Raw genomic sequence first — 20167 nt, 5'->3', positions numbered from 1 at the left:
GATCTTATGTGTTGATTTGTGCTTTAACAGTGATTATTATAAACACAACAATGTATAAAAAACCAAATAAATTAAAAAAAAAGCTCCGATGCCGGGAATCGAACCCGGGTCTCCTGGGTGAAAGCCAGATATCCTAACCGCTGGACGACATCGGATTTGATGTTATAGTGTTATACTAAAACTTACTTGATACTTGTTGTTTTCTTTGATTTAATGGTCCAAAAACTGAACACGAGACGCCGACAAGAATAAATGGGGCACCAAAAGTATTATGAGGGTATTATTGACAATTTGACTATCACAAGAAGAGCCTAAAGCCTAATCTTTGGGGGGTTAAGTTAGTAAAGTAACCGGGTAAACCGTAATTACCGTGTGAGAATAAGGGTAGAAAGGGAATTTTAAGAGAAGTCATCATCGTTTTACATTTTTCTTATTTTAAGCGCCTCGGTGGCTATCTCTCACTCCGCTCGCGTCCTCCTCTTTAAGGGAACCTCCCCTCTTCTACGCCCAAAACAACAAACTACTAATTCGTATTCTCTCATTTCTTCTTACGGCTTTGCATCGAAGAAACTGATTCGCTTGTGGAATCAAACAACAAACGAAGATGTGGCGCTGCGTCTCTCGTAGCTTTCGAGCTCCTTCTTCAAAGACCTCTTCACTCTTTGATGGCGTCTCTGGATCTCGCTTTTCCAGATTCTTCTCCACCGGTTCTGTACGATCTCTCTCCCTTCTCCTTCCGTTTATTTCGATTTTCCTATTCGATCTTATGTAATTCATGATTCATAGTTTCGTCCGCCATTAAAATTAAAATGCGTTCAAATTCTGAGAATCGGAGGCTAAAATTTCCCTTCCGTTGATTTTGATCTGTTTCGCTTTGTTGTTTGTTTATTTGTGTTACCGATTGAGCAGACCGATACGAAATCATCTTACACGATAGTGGATCACACCTACGATGCGGTTGTTGTGGGAGCTGGTGGTGCTGGACTTAGGGCGGCGATTGGGTTATCGGAGCATGGCTTTAACACCGCTTGCATTACTAAGCTATTCCCCACCAGGTCACATACTGTCGCTGCTCAGGTATTGTTTTTTTTTTTACGATCCTCTGTGTATGATTCGATTTTAAATGGAGTTTGGTTTCTTTGAGATTGAGTTTATGATTTGGGAAAACTGTTGTGAAGGGTGGTATTAATGCTGCACTGGGAAATATGTCTGAAGATGACTGGAGATGGCACATGTATGACACTGTCAAAGGAAGTGACTGGCTAGGTAATTTTCTTCTTTGTTTTAGTGAATTGATTTTGCTCGTTCACTTGTTTAGTGCAATTACTGAGTTTATTTTTTCTTTTGTGTAGGTGATCAAGATGCTATCCAGTATATGTGTAGAGAGGCACCAAAAGCAGTTATTGAACTTGAGAATTATGGTCTGCCGTTTTCTCGTACTGAAGAGGGGAAAATTTACCAGCGTGCATTTGGTGGTCAGAGTCTTGATTTTGGAAAAGGTGATTTGTCTGATCCTTTTCTAGTGTTGGTGCTCTTATTTACTTTGTTTTAGTAGATTTCTTATGTTTGGCTTTCTTATTATTCTACCATCAGGTGGTCAGGCCTATCGTTGTGCTTGTGCTGCGGATCGGACTGGGCATGCTCTGTTGCATACTCTCTATGGACAAGCCATGAAGCATAACACCCAGTTCTTTGTTGAATACTTTGCCTTGGATTTGCTCATGGCTAGTGATGGTAAGTCTATGTTAGTTTTTCTCCTTTCACTGTTAGTATTTGCCTATTTGGTGTTGGGGGGATGTCTAGTAATGATTTTATGAGTTGGTTTGATAGCTCTTATTGATCAATTTTGGACTTAAGGGCTACTAACGCTGTAGTTAATGCAACATATTTCTATCTAATATGCAGGCAGTTGCCAGGGTGTAATTGCACTAAACATGGAAGATGGAACATTGCATCGTTTCCGTTCTGCACAAACAATTTTGGCCACTGGGGTGAGCTAGTTGTTTTTATATGAAACAAGGTTTTCCAATAGTGAAAACATACTCACCTGATGGCTGCTGTTTTTCCAGGGGTACGGCAGAGCGTACTTCTCTGCAACCTCAGCACATACTTGCACAGGAGATGGAAATGCCATGGTTGCACGGGCCGGTCTTCCACTCCAGGTTTCTCACCTGTTTCGCTTTGATTAAAAATGGTGTACGAAGTATTGTTCTGTTATTTGTATGTACTAATAATCTTATTGTCTAATAAATTTATGCAGGACTTGGAGTTTGTTCAATTCCATCCAACTGGTATATATGGGGCCGGATGTCTCATCACTGAAGGTTAGTATCTCTTCTTCACATACTCGAATTTGTCTGCAAACATAAGATTTAATGTTTTTAACAATTACATCTTTGGTGCTTGCACTATATACGATTGCAGGATCTCGAGGTGAAGGTGGTATCCTGAGAAACAGTGAAGGTGAACGTTTTATGGAACGATATGCTCCTACAGCCAAGGATCTTGCATCAAGAGATGTTGTCTCCAGGTCCATGACTATGGAAATCAGGGAAGGTCGTGGTGTAGGTATGTTCCACTGAAAACTACTTTTTTTTCTTTTTCGGAGCGAACTCCATGCTTTCACTCTGTGGTCCGTCTAGTTTGATTCTCACTCTGGACAACTTCTGCTGATATCTTCCAGGACCGCATAAGGATCATATCTATCTGCATTTGAATCATCTTCCTCCAGAAGTTCTAAAAGAAAGGCTTCCTGGAATCTCTGAGACCGCTGCCATTTTTGCTGGTGTTGATGTTACCAAAGAGCCAATTCCCGTCTTACCAACGGTTCATTATAACATGGGTGGTATCCCGACAAATTACCATGGCGAGGTAAGAATAGAAAACTTCTTAAGAGAAACTTCACTGAACTGTTGGTGTAGTAAAGCATTAGGAGCCTATCAGTTAAAACAATTCTTTTAATTATGCAGGTAGTTACCATCAAAGGTGATGATCCTGATGCAGTGATTCCTGGGCTAATGGCTGCTGGAGAGGCAGCTTGTGCATCTGTTCATGGTGCCAACAGGCTTGGTGCAAATTCACTGCTCGACATCGTCGTGTTTGGTCGTGCCTGTGCAAATAGAGTTGCAGAGATAAGCAAGCCAGGTTAGTCTTTTTGAGGATCTCGAGATTGCTATTATTATAGAAAAGATAATTCTCGACTGATGTTATTTTCCTTTATGCGATTGGTGCAGGGGAGAAACAGAGACCTCTTGAGAAGGACGCGGGTGAGAAGACTATTGCATGGCTGGACAGGTTGAGAAACTCAAACGGTTCGCTTCCTACTTCAACTATTAGATTGAACATGCAGAGAATTATGCAGAACAACGCAGCTGTCTTCCGCACACAAGAAACATTGGAAGAAGGTAAAAAAAATATCTAACCTTGTTCTACATTCATGCAAAGCTCTCACCTGCAACTGTACGCCATTTTCTTACCATATTTTCCCATGAATACTCACAGGTTGTCAGTTGATCGACAAGGCGTGGGAAAGTTTTGGGGACGTCCAGGTGAAAGATCGGAGCTTGATATGGTAAAAAGACAGACTTTACATGGGATTGATTATTATAAAAAGGAATTTTAAAAAACTCTTTGTTCATTCTGGAAACTATGAACGAATGCAGGAACTCTGATTTGATAGAGACATTGGAACTGGAGAACCTCTTGATAAACGCATCCATAACAATGCATTCAGCGGAAGCAAGAAAGGAAAGCAGAGGAGCACATGCCCGGGAAGATTTCACGGTTTGATTCCTTCCTCTGCATTTTCACATTGATTGATTAATCATCCCGTAATGATGATGATAAAACCATAATATAGTATTAACGTGATAAATGTATTGCAGAAAAGAGAGGATGGAGAATGGATGAAGCATACGTTGGGATATTGGGAAGATGAGAAAGTGAGATTGGATTATAGGCCTGTTCACATGGACACTCTCGACGATGAGATTGACACTTTCCCTCCTAAAGCTCGTGTCTATTGATTGAGCAAGGCCATGCTTTTATATTTTGTCTGTCGACGGAAATAAAATAATCAGGAACCAAGAAAAAGGGAATTAGAAGAAGACAAAGGAGTTTGCTATTTATGAGCTAATGGAACACAAAGGAGTGTTCTGGAACTGGATTTTACGTTTTTGCACCAGAAACGATGAAATAAATTGATTTTATAAAGAACCTACGTTTAGTTCCTGAAACTGTTACATTCTTTGTTACTTGTTATTATTAAGCCTTGGTGATGTTCTTTGTTTTATTTTCTAAAAAGTTATGTTTGAATTGTGTATCGATCATAAAGCTATTTTGAGATGATCATAGCTAGGTATCAATAACTGTCAGAGCACGAGGTCCCATTTTGTCCATGTGAAAACAAAACTATGGTCTTTTTGATGTTTCTTTTAGGTGAATCCGGATCAGAGAATACATTTTTAGGCTAGCTCTATATAGCATACAAGTTGTTTCTTCATCTTTTGGTCAACAGCTTTAATTGATTATAGATTGGCCAGATCGTCGTTGCTAGATGATAGAATGTGTTGTAGTAGAAAATGTGAGTCAATCATAATGCCTCTCTCTCTCTCTCTCTCTCTCTCTCTCTCTCTCTCTCTCTCTCTCTCTCTCTCTCTCTCTCTCTCTCTCTCTCTCTCTCTCTCTCTCTGAATGTCGTCCCACTTGCTTATGGCGTATACGAAAAAGTGCTCTTCCACATATGCAATTTGCAGACATAAATGATGTCCCATTACGACCTCGAAGCTTAGAAACGAGCCCCACAACAATTCGAATACTACAATCGTAAAACATAATGCCCATATAGTATTACTATCATATATATCCGCGTGCGTGTGTGTTTGTTTATTTTTCCTAATTACAACCAATCAATGACAAAATTAGAAAGGTCCACAACAAATTAAACCAACCACTCGACTTCACCAACCAACGTTATCTATTAACCTGTTCATTTCAGACTTAACAATTCCATATCTTCAAATTGTAATTATTTAAATCCATTTCGACACGATGGCTGACTTAGCAATGCCTAAAAGTAGCACTACCTAAAAGGCAACGTATGAAAGAGAAATGTAGAAGCGTCGTGATTAAATCGTCTAATCATCTTCATCATCTAACCTTGTCAACAAAGTAGGGTTTTTTACTTTTTTACTTACTCAGACACCTTTCTTTTTCGTACCCTTATCTTCAAGTACAAACCTTTTTCAAATTTTATTTTGACCCGTCACCAGAACTTACGATTATGATCTTTTTGTATATGAAAGAAAAAAAAAAAAAAAAAAAAAAAAAAAACCTACGCTTGAGGGGGAAGGAAGAAATCATATATAGAACTCATTAGAGTAAAAAAAAACCTAATTCTAGTTATATATGTAAGTAAAATGATTTTTACCCAAAAGCAAGACACAGTGTAAGAACTGAGAGAGAGAGAGAGAGAGAGAGAGAGAGAGAGAGAGAGAGAGAGAGAGAGAGAGAGAGAGATGTGCACGTGAGAAGTGGTGGGTCACCAAAGTGAAGGCAGGGAGTGACATTTTTGGCGCGAAGACAACGTTGCAACCAAAAAGAGAGATAGATTGATTAGTCGAGGAGAGACTGAGAGAGATTAAACAACATGCATCACTACGTATTTTCTATCAATTCACTTTTAAAAAACTTAACAGAGTAAACAAATGTTTGTTCCTAAAAACAAAAAGACTTAACCAACAACAGAAAGAAACTGACGTCTTCTTCTTTTTTTTTGCATTTTTGGAAGCTTTGTATAAAAAAAAAAAAAAAAAAAAAAAAAAAAATAGAGGTAGCCTCTCTCTGCTTCTCGTTGTGGAAGGTCAGGATGGGTCCAACAACAACAGTTAAAAAAGGGCCCACCAGCAGATCCCTTTTCCGTGTCTACATATATTGGGCTGAACTATGGGCCCATCAGTCACCCTCAAAACAAAACTGTAGTATCATCTCCTCCTTTCTCATGACAAAAAAAAAAAAATTACACATATTGAGGATATTTTTCTTGGTTGCATCGGGGTTGTTGTCTATAATATTATTGTGTATCCGTGATATAAAAATGTTTTAATAAATTATATATAACAGACAAGTAATTAGCATTTATAATTTACTTACTATCTCAATCTATTTAAATGAATTTATATGGAGAGGGGTAGGTGAGTCCACCTCAGGGTCAGAGCAGTTTGTGTTGTGATGACATGAGAGAGAGAGAGAGAGAGAGAGAGAGAGAGAGAGACTCTACTACATACAAATACAACAGTGTGATGATATCAGCGTCGACGGTGATGAACCCCCACCTGTTGTTGGGTCCCCCGAAAAGAGCGGGGCATTTGAGCGAGTTTCATCTTCTTTTACCTAACACAAATTACTACAAGAGAACTTTATTATATAGTACATACATATCTCTGCTTAACATTAGTGGTTTCTTTTTATAAAAAAATATGTAATTCTTTTTTTACTAACTTGTAAATATCATTTAACATGAAGTTGAAGGTATTACAAAAGCTTTTTAAGCAAACCATAACGAACTAATGAATTTAACAGCATTTTTTTTATATTATCAATTTAACAGCATTTTGACACACATATGATTTATCTTTTATTTATAAATTTTGTAAATCAGGTAAGCAAATATATAGATTACATACAAATTATTACTTGTATAGAATTATATATATAGCTAATTATTTGTAATTTTCTATTATTTAAAATTCTAAACCAAACAAAATGCATGAAATCAATATCTTATGCCTACCGAAAATAAAAAGGGAATGTGTATTATTACCGTTACAAAATATCGTATCTTATACAACTACTAGTTTAGTATATCATCATCAGACGGTCACTTTAATGAAACGTTGATCCACTTTCTAGGGCTGACCTCTTTCTTTCTCTCTCTCTCTCTTCTAAAAAATCCAAAAGTTTAAGACCCCCGCCGTCTCTCTCTCTCTCTCTCTCTCTCCTCTCCGTCATCGTCTTCTTCGTTTCCTCAGTGACGCGAATCATCTATTCATCTGCAAGTGTTGTGGCAGTGGCCAGGTGGGTTTAGTTAGATCTGGTCTGGAGGGGAGGGGATTGAATGGCTTACATGTGCACTACTGATAGTGGCAATCTCATGGCTATCGCTCAACAAGTCATCAAACAAAAGCAGCAACAAGAGCAGCAACAACAACAGCAACATCATCAGGACCATCAGCTTTTTGGTATCAACCCTTTGTCTCTTAACCCATGGCCCAACAACACTTCCCTCGGCTTCGGTTCTGCTTTTCCCGACCCTTTTCAAGTCACCGCCGGCGGAGATTCCAACGATCCTGCCTTCCCTTTTCCTTCCTTAGACCACCACCACGCTACTACCGCCGGAAGTGGGTTTAGACTCTCTGATTTCGGCGGTGGAACCGACGGCGCCGAGTTTGAGTCCGACGAATGGATGGAGACTCTTATTACCGGTGGAGACTCCGTCGCAGCGCCTACTACTACTACAGATTGCGACACGTGGCATAATGATCCCGATTACGCAATCTACGGTCCTGATCCATTCGCTACTTACCCGAGTCGACTCAGTTCAGATCTAAACAACCGAGTCATCGAGACGTCGAGTCCACTTCCTCCGCCGACCCTGTGGCCTCCTTCTTCACCACCATTATCGATTCCTCCGCTTCCTCCTCATGAGACAACAACAACAACAACAACAACAACAGCCACAGAAGATCCAGAGACTAACGACTCCGAAGAAGACGATGACTTCGACCTAGAACCACCTCTCCTCAAATCCATCTACGACTGTGCTCGGATCTCAGACTCTGACCAAAACGAAGCTTCAAAGGCTCTCGTTCAGATCCGTGAATCTGTATCGGAGCTAGGTGATCCCACTGAGCGAGTTGGGTTTTACTTCGCCGAAGCTCTCTCCAACAGACTATCTCCGACGACGTCTTCGTTTACGTCCACGGAGGATTTAATCTTATCTTACAAAACCCTAAACGACGCTTGTCCTTACTCCAAATTCGCGCATTTGACGGCGAATCAAGCGATCCTAGAAGCGACGGAGGATTCAAACAAGATTCACATCGTCGATTTTGGGATCGTTCAAGGTATCCAATGGCCTGCTCTTCTCCAAGCTCTAGCTACTCGTTCTTCTGGTAAACCCACTCAAATCCGGGTCTCCGGTATACCCGCTCCATCACTCGGTGAATCTCCTGAACCGTCGCTTATCGCCACCGGGAACCGCCTCCGTGATTTCGCCAAGGTTTTAGATCTGAATTTCGAGTTCGTCCCAATTCTCACTCCCATACATTTACTAAACGGGTCAAGTTTCCGGGTCGACCCGGATGAAGCGCTTGCCGTTAATTTCATGCTTCAGCTCTATAAATTACTCGAGGAGACGCCGACGATCGTTGACACCGCGCTGCGGCTCGCGAAGTCGTTGAACCCGAGGGTCGTCACTCTCGGTGAGTACGAGGTGAGCTTAAACCGGGTCGGTTTTGCTAACCGGGTGAAAAACGCGATTCAATTTTATTCAGCGGTTTTCGAGTCCCTCGAACCGAACCTGGGGCGTGATTCGGAGGAGAGAGTGAGAGTTGAGCGAGTACTGTTCGGACGGAGAATCTCGGGTTTGATCGGACCGGAGAAAACCGGAATTCATAGAGAAAGAATGGAGGAGAAAGAGCAATGGCGGGTATTAATGGAGAATGCCGGTTTTGAATCGGTTAAGCTGAGTAATTACGCAGTGAGCCAAGCCAAGATTCTATTGTGGAATTACAACTACAGTAGTTTGTATTCAATCGTTGAGTCTAAGCCAGGCTTCGTCTCTTTGGCCTGGAATGAGTTGCCTCTCCTTACTCTTTCTTCTTGGCGATAACCGAACCGAACCGATCCGGAATTTTTTTTAGTATTGTTTTGTTTCAGAATGTTATTACTTTGTGGTTAGACACCAAAAATATTCAATTGTTAATATACGTCATGGGTTTGCTTTATAGTGTGTTTTGGTTTTTAGTTTGATGTTGAATTGTTTCAGGGGTAGGTTTTGAATTTCTCTGAATCCTTATGTGTGTGTTTATTTTTTAACATATTTGGATTTGTGAAGTAGGTGGTTGAAAGCTGTTCTTAGTCTTGTTCATATCTCTTTAGATAAGTAAACTGGTTCCGGTCATCTGTTTGAGATGTAACTACTACTATTTCGCAAGATTAGGAAGGTGAAAGCCAATAATGTTTGTTTGTAGTTACTCTTTCATTTGTAATTTTGCTTCAAAGGGATATGAAATCTAGTTTTGATATATGAATCTCTATCTCTACAAGACTACAACTATAAAAGTATCTGAATGTAGTATAAAAGTATCTGAATATAGTACAACTTGTTAAGCTGAATATGTGAATACGTGCAAAGGTATAACGAATACAAATTATGTGTGCTAACTTCTAAGTGTCATTTTCTTTTCACCATAAAGCAAACTTCAACTTCTTATCTTTCTTTTGTTTCTTGGTTGTTAAAGATAAAATGTCAAAGTTCCCGCATTTGCTCTATTTGAGTCTTTCAGTGTCAGTCTCTGTGTCACTCACAGTACAATCAATCTTTCTTTTTTTTCTTGTTGAGTGTGCCAATATAATGATGTGACGTACGTCACATACACGTCATCCACTCCACCATCTTTAACGGTCAAGTGGTTCCCACACTCTTTCCTCTGGATGTCCTGGCCGACGTGTTCCGGCCCAACTTACTTGGCCCATTTAAGATTTTTGATGGCCCGAATTGGTAAAAGAGGTTTTGTCATAGAAAATCTGAACCCCACGCAGCGCTCAACACATGTCGCAGTTCTGACAAACTCCTTGCTTTGTTCCGCCATCTGTCACCAGAGCTCCACGAGGCTAACTCTGATCAAGACACCATGTCGGTAGACAGGGACGCTTAATTAAGCATTTTAATCCTGACGTGTTTAATTTTGATTAACTCGCCTTTAATTAACCTTTAGTTTTTAATAATCATAACCCACTACTTAATATCGTAACCTACTGGTAAGGGTTTGATCTTAAAACTTATCGTCTCCTCGTAAGAATAAAAAACTACTTGCTCTATAAATTTAAGCCTCAAGAAACCTCGAGAAGCTGAGAAATGATCAACGCGTTTAAGACCATCCGATCACTACCCTCGAATACCGTCTCTTTCTTCTCGCCACCATCTCGATTAGGCCGCAAAGTCACTCGAGTTAGTTTCGCCACCGCTCCTGATCAGCAAAAGATGGATAAAAAGCCTGAAAATCCAAACGAGAAAACAGGGTTAGTCTCGTTCCACTGTCATGTATAATAGTGATTCGTTAATTTGGATATTATGCTAATTTTTTTTTTTTTTTTTTACTTTGATGGAGCAGTGACGTGATGTCGCATTCGTTTGGAGAAGGGTACGCGACGAGGTGTGATGAAGAAGGGTTTGGAGGAACCTATGGAGGAAATCAAACTCTTCAAAAGGATAACGAGGTCCATGAGAATCACCCTGGTAATCAATTTTTTGATTATTATATAAATAAGCACAGTAGTTCTTAATTTAGATATCACTTGGAATGTTAACAATTATGTGTGTGTGTGTTTTCGATTTTGAAGATTATGACAAAACTCAAGGTAGTGAAGCGAATGAGAAGGAGAAAGCAAGAAACCAAACACAATCTCATTGCTGAAGAGGAATTATTTAGTTTTCTGTTCTTTTGCTTTTAATAAATCAGAGTTTTGCTCTGTACTTTGTGTACACTCTGGCTAGAGTTTCGTTTCCTTGACTGCGTTTTTTTGACACGTACAACTTTTTGTCGTGTTTGTTTTTGTCATCCTTATCACTTATGTAACACTCGTTGAATAAGTAGTTTTTGTTGATTATTGAACTTTTTGACTACGTTAAATTTGTTTATTGATGAACAAAAATCTACGGTGCAATATTTTTTTTTAGTTGGACCATGAGCAGATAGCATTGTCTTAGAAAACGTCAGCAATGAATATTAAACTGTTTTTAGATTTTGAGTTACGAAGCTACCAAATTAAAATTAGCAACTTGAACAAAGCTATATAACTTTTGGTAAATTCATCTTTAAGTAAGAACTCTAGGCCTGATTTAACTTCAGATTAAATTGGATCATATAGCTTTTGTATACGTATAAATTATGCAAATATAGTAACGTCTTTACAAGTTTAAAGAGTAATGGGGGGGGAGTCCACATTCGTCAGACAAGTTATCAGTTTATCATCTTTACGGCAAAATAAGACTTTAGTGTTCTAACATTTGTTTCTCAATGAGGAGTCAATGACCCAATGGAATTTAGTTCAAAGACCAATAAATAGTTTGGATTGACTTTTTATTTCCATTTACACATTAATCTGTGTTTAATATCGATGGAGGTGAATTAGTGCCATGATATCTTTTGCAGTTTAGATGGAATCAATCACCTATAAGTACGTAAATGATTAGGGAACGTTGAATCAAAATGACAAGACTGCCCCTTATCATCACAGCTCTGTCTAGTAGTCGATACGATTAGTCTGAAGTCTGAACATTGAACAGATGATAAAGGTCAACTCAAACCGGTGGTAACGAAACAATCAAACAAAACATAAATATGATAAAAAGATATTACATTACGATTACATTATTAGGACAATCGATCAGAATCTTCTCTTCTTCCTTTTTTTATTCTCCATGGGAGAAACTCGCCAACCGTATCTCCTCTTCCTCTTCTTCTTAACCACTATAGCCATCGCTACACAAACCACCGGTTCGGTTAATTGCCAAACCGGTTCGCTGCGTTATCCGTTCGGTTTCTCCGACGGTTATCCGATCTGATTCAACTGCTCCAAGATAACCGGAGATGCGGTAATCGGCGAATTCTCGGTACAGGAAGTAACCAACTCCAACATCTACGTCACAGTCCCGCCGGTTTGCAAACGCAAGATCAGTAAAATAAAACAACTCTTCCGAGAAAACATGGCTCCGTCGTATTTACAGAACATAATTCTCGTCCAAGGATGCAAGAAGGAGGAACAGTCGTATAATTGTTTAATCCGCCGTAAATTTATAGAAGATCGGTTAAATATAAGCAGATGCAAATCTCCGGTTACTTGTCTCGACGGAGTCACGACGAAGACAACAACTGCCGCCGTCGATGTGATGAGTATCGGAGACGTTTTGAACCGAAGTGGATGTAAGTATTGGTTCTCTTCGATTACGCCTGATTCCAAGAATACTAAATCTGATATTTCCTTCAGTTTGGGTCGGCTCAAGCTTGATTGGTGGCTTAAGAATAGTTGTAATAGCGCGAACTGCTCGGAGAACGCTGATTGTACGGATGTCAAACTCGCCGATGGTGGATTCGGTCATCGCTGCACTTGTCGTGATGGATTTACCGGTGAAGCCTTCACCGTGCCTGGTGGTTGTCGCCGATTAGGTTCGTTCCCGTCTTTGACTTTCTTTTTTTTTTTCAAATTTTTTACCGACAGGAAGTAACCAATCATACATAGACACGTGGAATTGACTTTTTCAAAATTCGCGGAATAAAGATAAATTATCTTTCATGATTTTAGTTGCCAAACACAGAGGACTACACAAGCTCGTGGTTTTTGGTACTGGTAAGTAAACTTCTTCTAATCATATTGTTCAGTTTAGTGAAGTCTTAAAAAGTTGAATGTTTTGTGTTTATGTTTTTATATATAGTAGGGGTTTTGGTTGGAGTTTTAGTACTGGCGGTCTTGATGTTTACGTATATCTTCCGACACAAGCGATCTGCGTCATTGACAACAACATCTTCAATCGCGAATCGCTTGCTTTGCGAGCTAGCTGGAAACTCTAGTGTTCCTTTCTATACGTACAAAGAGATTGAGAAAGCTACTGATAGTTTCTCTGACAAGAACAAGCTTGGAACTGGAGCATACGGAACAGTCTACGCTGGCGAGTTCCCTAATAGCTCATGGGTCGCTATAAAACGTCTTAGACGTAAAGACACTACGAGTATTGACCAAGTCGTGAACGAGATTAAGCTTCTCTCCTCAGTGAGCCATCCAAACCTAGTTCGTCTCTTAGGTTGTTGTATCGCCGATGGAGAACCGTTTCTAGTCTATGAGTTCATGCCAAACGGAACGCTTTCTCAGCATTTACAACACGAGAGAGGTCAAACACCGCTTTCTTGGCCGCTACGTCTCGCCATTGCGTCTCAAACCGCAAACGCAATCGCACATCTCCACTCTTCTGTAAACCCACCTATCTACCACCGGGACATCAAATCTAGCAACATCCTCCTCGACTTCGAGTTCAACTCCAAGATCTCTGATTTCGGACTCTCTAGGGTCGGCATGTCCACCGATTTCGAAGCATCTCATATCTCCACGGCTCCGCAAGGCACTCCAGGATACTTAGACCCTCAGTATCACCAAGATTTTCAGCTCTCGGACAAGAGCGATGTGTATAGCTTTGGAGTTGTTCTCGTGGAAATCATATCAGGCTTTAAAGTCATAGACTTTACTCGTCCCTACACCGAAGTGAATCTAGCCTCTCTTGCGATCGACAGGATAGGAAGAGGGCGTATGGTAGATATCATCGATCCCTGCTTAAAAACAGACAACGATCCGAAAATGTTTGCCTCTATCCACAACTTAGCTGAACTGGCGTTTAGCTGCTTATCCTTTCATAGAAACATGAGGCCTACAATGATAGAAGTTACGGAACATCTCCAACGGATTAAGCTTATGTACTTTGGTACAGAGTCAAGGAAGTCCAAAAACCGATATGAAGAGACAAGATCATCTCCCAGTGTGTGAAAGTCGCTCCAGGAGATTAGATTAGTTCAGTCTTTTTTTTTTTTTTTTTTTTTTTTGTTCCTTGTGTATGAAGTAAAACTCTTGAGGGAAACCCACAACATGGAAAAAAAAAAAAAAAAACTTATCGACGTAGTATGGGCTATAATATTGGGCCATTTCAATTCTACAGAGGTCCTCCGAAGTGGGCCTTGAGAATTTACAATGTGACACAAAAAGCTTTTGTAAGTGTTTAGAAAAGAATTAAAGTAAAGTACTGTAATTAAGGAAGGATCGTATATGGTCAGTGGAAGATACGCAGCACATAGTCCAACTAATTCTCGACAGCTCATTGCTTCCATTTGTCAGCTTATCCGAAGCCGACCATTTTGAAGACTTTAGTTTTAAATTACTTATCTTATCGGTGGTATTAAGTTAAAACTAATTTAATTACTCGTTGATTAATAGTACAAAACTACGAAGAAATTTCTTATTCGTTGCTTTGTACGGTAAATTTTTTGAATAAAACAATTGTAACCCCGCACGTACGCCTCCGTAGTACCCTGTGAACAGCTTTCGATGAATTAATTAGTAATTACATTTTTATGGACCCAAAATTTTTTTATCGCGCATTATCATATCTTACAACTATAAACTTAAGAAAATAGTAAAAAAAAAAAAAAAAAAAAATCCTTTACGTGGTTATCTTATCTATGTATATCAGTATATATCACACGCACTATAATACTAATAAGTAATAGTAACATTAATAACGTTTCACATCCTCCCAAGGACAAACAAAAAAATAGAATCTCTTATAGAGGAGTAAATATTCCTAATTAAAACATGTATACCAGCAATATTTTCATAATATTGATATATTTATGATGCTTAAATGTTTCTAAAGATTGTTGGAAAAAAATGATTGTAAAGATTTGTTTTAAAAAAAAAATGTGTATGAAAGCATGAATGACAAAGCGTTACAATATAATAGAAAGTTTTTGTCGTACTTAAGAAACCAAGGTCTGGATATCCCATATGAAAATGGGACTGTTAGTGCATAAATTCCAATTTTTATTTGAAGAGTGGATGATCTTTTGGGAAGTAATAAGAGCATAAAATAAGTGGCTCGGAATATTTTTTCTGATAGCTAAAATAATAAATTTTAGCATTTGGAATTTCAGCTCTTATTATAAAGGTAAAAATTCCAAGTTCGACAACAAAATTATCTAGTATTGGAGTATTTCCAAAAAGGTCAATCAATTATTTTGGAAAATAACAGAGAACTATATCTTTGACCAGTCATGCGGATGAGAGCAGGAGAGAGAGGCTTTATAGTGAAAACGAAACGTGGCATAAACCCACTTGCTGCCACTCATCACCTGAGAAAAGCGTTCTCTGAACCATGTGATTGACAACCAATGTCCTCTTTGACTTCAAATAGTTTTAACTTTTAACATAACCGAGATGGTTCATAAGAAGATATTACATTAAATATAAAGTATTTTGAGAGTGAGAGTAGAAGGGCTAGAAGATGCTCCATCAAATAATATTACTACGAGTTAATCATAAACAAAGTGATAAGAAAGTAGTCTATGGGAGCAAAATAGAAGCTTCTAACGTGCCCATGTAATGTTAACCTTAATACGCACAAGAAAGATAGATAACTAAAATAATGATGGAGGAGGCGATGGCTTTGATATGATTAAAATGTGATTTTCACACTAAACTAGACCAAGATACGCTGGTTACTACTCTTACATTCACGTCAGTAATAGCAATATTCTTGGGTCTCTTTATTGTATGTGTGTATGTACTTGTAAAAATATACACATGCAACTCTAATATATGAATATGAGCAAGAGTAGTGTGTGTAAAGTATATAGTAGTAATATATATATAGAATGAGAGAGAGATGCAGAAGAGAAGCACGTGCAAGGGTCAGGCGAAATGGTCGGCATCGCCAGCTAATATAAACCTTTCTTTTCACTATTGAGTCAAAACCACAGTCAATGCTGCAAGAGCAAGATTTATATATGGTTCGTATTTTTTCCTCTCTTTTTTTTTTTAATTTAAGGAAAAATAAAACAATGAATGATTTATATCAGTAATAAGATATTACTTAGTATTAGAAATCACATATAGACAGACGACTACAAAGGAGGATGCATGCTTTGACGAATTTAACAATCTTTGGTCGAATTTATTGCAAGAGAAGATAGGATAGATATACGAGAAGAGACACTCTGGCTGTCCCAGAGGCTCATTGATTACCCTTTGTTTTTTTTTTGCGTATTGACGAGAAAAAGAGAGTGACGTAGCTTTCAAAGGCACTTCCGTGGAAGAGATGCCATCTCTCCAAATCTGGCTACTATGACACTTTCCTTTTATATCTTTTCCCCCTCATTTATTTTCATATTTTATCTCTCTAATATATACTATAAGTTTTATCAATTATTCAAATTTGAATCTTTTGTTTTGGACCCACGATTATATATCTATTTACCCGATGCTCTTCTTCATAGAAGTGAATAATAAACTAACCCAAGGAGCGGATCTTTCCATTAACCACTAGAAAAGAAAAAGAAAAAAACTGAAAGTAAATGCGCAGGTTGACCATTTATATTTTTCGTAATTAATAATAACCTGTTACAGTGTTACTAGTGAATCCTCATTAAATAGGTTCCCCTCTGTGTTTTGTTGAGAAAGAAAAAAAAAAAACATTAGTGTAAAACTATACTACTACAATTTACTTCAATACGTAGCAATAAGCAAGTATGTACTATATTAAGCTATATTAAGGAGGTCTCTCGGAATCATCCTAAATTGCCTTCAAATTAATCACCCGCAGAAACTTTATGCTGGTATATGATATGTTAATAGTAAATGGTTAATACTATTATATTAATATTTATACTTATCTATGTGTACGTGTGTATATATTTATCTTTTTTTTTTTACAAAGCAAGTCGGAGACTTTTCGCAACTTCTTAACATTAGTGTTCGAATTTACTACTTTGCTTAACTCTTTTTTTTTTTTTTTTTTGAGACATAAGTGTTTTAAGTTTGGTAAAACATGGTTTTTAATTAGTTAGCCTCCCCCTGAATAAATAAATAAAAACCACTAGTTACCGAACACATATTGTTTTCTGTTAACTAATTCGATAATTAAGAAACAAAACACAGTTATTACTTTATGACAAAATATCTTGTCATATGTACTGATGTACACGACCTGACATTTTGGCAATTGCATATCACTTCATATTATCCAAGATAATAGTATTAAAAGCTAAAAATAAAATAAAATAGTAAAAAATAATTGTTGCAGTTAAGAGTGTACACCAAACATTAAAAACCAAATTCAAACACTACACAATATGTTAAACCAATGGCAAATAAATATTTATACCAACAAGAAAAATAAATGAAACAGGTTGCTGCTGCATGTGTTATTATTTTTTTTTTTTTAAATAAAAATATAAGCAACTGTATGGGAGCGTGTCTCAGCAGAAATTCTTGGGCCTATTTTTTGTCCAAAATTCCAATAGCCAAACAGCCAATTGACACGTGTCTTAGACATCACCAGCTCTCAAGTACTGTACAGATTGGTTTGATGATAAATAAGTTATTTTCAAAAAAAAATGTTTGTCCAAACAGTAAATAATAAACTAGTCACACTAATAAAATTAAAAACAATCAAATGAATATTTTCTTCACAATATAGAATAAAAAACACTGTAGCAACTAAGTTTTTTCTTTTTTTTTTTTTCTATAAAAAACAAGATATAGTAATATTTAAACTAGTGTTTTGGTTATTATGGCTTCATCATTGATCTTTTGTGCATAAAGAAGAAACTAAATGAGTAATTTGAGTAGTATATATATAATACCCTTTACTGCACACAAGGCTTCTCTGTGCAATTTGACTGTCCCTACCAGAATTAACTCTCTCTCTTTTTTTTCTCTCTCTGTCTGTCTGAAAGAGTCTTTAAAGGTGAGTTTATAATTCGACACAAACGAGCTCTTCTGTCTCTCTAATGGCATGCTTAGAAATGTACAACTCCAATGGTGGTGGTGGTAATGGTGGTATGAGTCCTAGAATCTCTTTCTCTAACGATTTCGTTGAGATTAGGCCTGAGACGACGACCAAGACGACGAGATCAAGCCCTCTCTCTAAACCAGAGGGTTCTTCTTCTTCTTCTTCTGATAATTTCGAGTTCTCTGTCTCAAACTACACGATGATGCCAGCTGATGAACTCTTCTCTAAAGGAAAGCTTTTGCCTTTCAAGGAAACCAATCAAGTCCAGAGAACACTGAGAGAAGAGCTTCTCGTTGAAGAAGACGAAGATGAAGCAGGTCCACCACGTGATGCTACCAACATCTTCTCTCTCAAGCCACCCATCTTCTCATCTTCTTCTTCTTCTTCTTCTTCTTCTTCTAAGGGAAGGTGGAAAGGGCTTTTGGGCCTTAAGAGGGCCCATGTTGGGTCTAAGAACAATGAAGTTCATATGATTAACAATAACAAACAATCTCAGGTACTTTTTATTATTCTCTGTTCTGGCTTAATTAAAGACGTGTAATTAGTTGTTGTTTCATGGTGACAATGAAAGTCGTGTAATTAGTTGTAGTTTCTCTCTTAATTGGATTATGTAAAAGTATACTTTTGTTTTATTCCGGAAATATTTAGGAAGCAATGGGTGGAAGAGAAGGGTCAAGTTGCAGCAGGGAGATGAAGAAGAGTATGTAAAGCTCTAATAGAGAGAAAAGAAAAGAAAAAAAAGCTTTCACTTTGTTTATTTTAGTTATTTAGGAACAATGGTTGCTTCCAGATTTTAAATTATTTAGATTTATGTTAATCTTAGATCTGAAAAGTCATTTAAAAAAAAAAAAAAGGAAAAATGCAGTTATGTGTTGCTTACGAAGATAGTCTATTTCATTAACGGGTGAGCTAGGAGGATTATTAGATCTGTCTTTCAGTCTATGTTATGGAAGTTAACAGAATGTTTGAGTAGTTCAGAAACTTTAATTTCCAGTTTTTAAAAAAATTGAAGTAATTCATATATAGTATGTCTTTTGTCTTGGAAGTTAATTTATAGATCTCTTGTTTGTCCATTTGTTATTAGTTACTACCACTCAAGTTCAATTTCTCTCTCGCTGACTGCATTATCTACTAATGCATCAGCGATTCATAGTCATACAAAAAGTTAGCATTTCTTTATTGCAGTTTTCCCAAATATACAGCGAGCGAGTAGTTTACAAAAGTTTGATATGATGGGGGTTACACTGACTATAAAAAATTTATATATATATTTACAATTATTAAACTAAAACCTCCACTTAGATCGGTGTATTTAAAACAGGATTTTGGAGGATTTGTGATTTAAAAAAAATCATATGTTGTGAAGTGATCTTAGTGCAGTGGCAGGAGGTAAATCCATTTGTAGAAAACACCATCACACTCGGGATCGAGTCCCGGCTCCTACGAATGTAGGAATTTGGCTAATGGGCCGGCCAGTTGTGGCCCAATAGTTGAAAAAAAGAAGGAAAAAAAATCATCTGTTATTCAACTAGTGATTTTAAAATCACATCTCAAATCCACTGTTATTGAATAGTTATACAAAACTAAATTTTTTTTTTTTTAGAAAAACATAATAGTGATTGTGAGAGACTTTGGGTACATTTTTGTAAGGAAAATCCTATTTAAAAAATCCCACCTCCAGAGTGTATTTTTGAAGGATTAGTAAAAAAAATAATAACAAATTACGATTTTGCAATAAAAACAAATTCTCGGCTCAACCTCTGAGACTGTACATTTCTCTGTTCTCTTATCGAGTATTTGGTGGGACTTAAGTGGGTTCTATTATCGAGTATTTGTATATTACCGAAGTTTGGGTATCCATGAATACTCCCTATGGAAATCAAAAAACCTTTCAACAAAATTCAAAAAAGCATCGATATTTGAGAAGCTGTAGAGGCTTAAGTCCAATCCAATCCAGGAACCGTTTGCCAAAGATATCTCCATCTTTTGGACAAAAGGCTTGTTCTCACAGCATCCTTAGTAGAAAGACGAAAAAGTATTTCAGATATCAAAGGTTCGTGTAAGTTGCTCATCAAATCTTCCTTATGTGACTCTTTGTCACATATTTTGGTTCTCTTCTTTCTACCCACCATTTTGTTTTTCTTCACACAACTCTACTATTATTATTATTTTTTTTTAAAATAGAATATTTTATATTTACTAATGGGCCTTCCCAATTTTAATTGGGCAAGGCCTTGGAACATACAATATTGGACAGGTACAAATGGATAAAATATGAGATCAGTGAACCCTTATCGGAAGCATTCGAAATCCGACTCCGGTTCAACCTTCAAC

At 37.6% G+C, this 20167-nt stretch overlaps 4 protein-coding genes, 1 non-coding gene and 1 pseudogene across 9 annotated transcripts; 5 read left to right on the top strand and 1 right to left on the bottom strand.

The window, feature by feature from the left end:
- Positions 1-83: 83 nt before the first annotated feature.
- Positions 84-155, bottom strand: TRNAE-UUC (transfer RNA glutamic acid (anticodon UUC)). Its single transcript has one exon. It is a non-coding gene; the product is annotated as a tRNA-Glu (tRNA).
- Positions 156-343: 188 nt separating this feature from the next.
- LOC104745387 (succinate dehydrogenase [ubiquinone] flavoprotein subunit 1, mitochondrial) lies at positions 344-4350 on the top strand. Its single transcript, XM_087492937.1, has 15 exons — positions 344-712; positions 910-1077; positions 1179-1266; positions 1353-1499; positions 1594-1734; positions 1906-1991; positions 2070-2162; positions 2261-2324; positions 2425-2568; positions 2684-2871; positions 2970-3144; positions 3234-3404; positions 3502-3571; positions 3663-3783; positions 3885-4350. Exons 1-15 carry the CDS (start codon positions 605-607, stop codon positions 4023-4025), a joined length of 1905 nt encoding a protein of 634 aa, XP_087349063.1. The 5' UTR covers positions 344-604; the 3' UTR covers positions 4026-4350.
- A 2375-nt stretch (positions 4351-6725) lies between these two features.
- Positions 6726-9197, top strand: LOC104745377 (scarecrow-like protein 4 pseudogene; annotated as a pseudogene). The gene has a single exon (XR_015585059.1). The product of XR_015585059.1 is annotated as a scarecrow-like protein 4 pseudogene (transcript).
- A 773-nt stretch (positions 9198-9970) lies between these two features.
- On the top strand, positions 9971-10895 carry LOC104745368 (uncharacterized). Its single transcript, XM_010466579.3, has 3 exons — positions 9971-10302; positions 10395-10519; positions 10624-10895. The coding sequence occupies exons 1-3, from the start codon at positions 10139-10141 to the stop codon at positions 10695-10697; spliced, it is 363 nt and encodes a 120-aa protein (XP_010464881.1). The 5' UTR covers positions 9971-10138; the 3' UTR covers positions 10698-10895.
- Positions 10896-11556: 661 nt separating this feature from the next.
- LOC104745358 (wall-associated receptor kinase-like 21) lies at positions 11557-13943 on the top strand. Of its 4 annotated transcripts, none has more exons than XM_019239073.2 (4): positions 11606-12206; positions 12271-12449; positions 12586-12630; positions 12716-13943. In XM_019239073.2, exons 1-4 carry the CDS (start codon positions 12106-12108, stop codon positions 13813-13815), a joined length of 1425 nt encoding a protein of 474 aa, XP_019094618.1. In that variant the 5' UTR covers positions 11606-12105; the 3' UTR covers positions 13816-13943. The 4 variants fall into 4 exon arrangements, with proteins under 4 accessions (XP_019094616.1, XP_010464869.2, XP_019094618.1 ...); XM_087492929.1 differs by having other exon boundaries at positions 11660-12206; positions 12719-13943; XM_019239071.2 differs by having other exon boundaries at positions 11557-12449; positions 12719-13943.
- Positions 13944-17699: 3756 nt separating this feature from the next.
- LOC104745347 (uncharacterized) lies at positions 17700-18906 on the top strand. The gene is made up of 2 exons (XM_010466556.2): positions 17700-18329; positions 18482-18906. The coding sequence occupies exons 1-2, from the start codon at positions 17832-17834 to the stop codon at positions 18539-18541; spliced, it is 558 nt and encodes a 185-aa protein (XP_010464858.1). The 5' UTR covers positions 17700-17831; the 3' UTR covers positions 18542-18906.
- Positions 18907-20167: the final 1261 nt, after the last annotated feature.

This window comes from Camelina sativa, chromosome 2 (genome assembly GCF_030686135.1).
Source record: "Camelina sativa cultivar CO46 ecotype springtype chromosome 2, ASM3068613v1".
NCBI classification, from domain to species: Eukaryota; Viridiplantae; Streptophyta; class Magnoliopsida; order Brassicales; family Brassicaceae; genus Camelina; species Camelina sativa.
The sequence above is the reverse complement of the archived record's forward strand: the minus strand, read 5'-3'. Positions and strand labels throughout refer to the sequence as shown.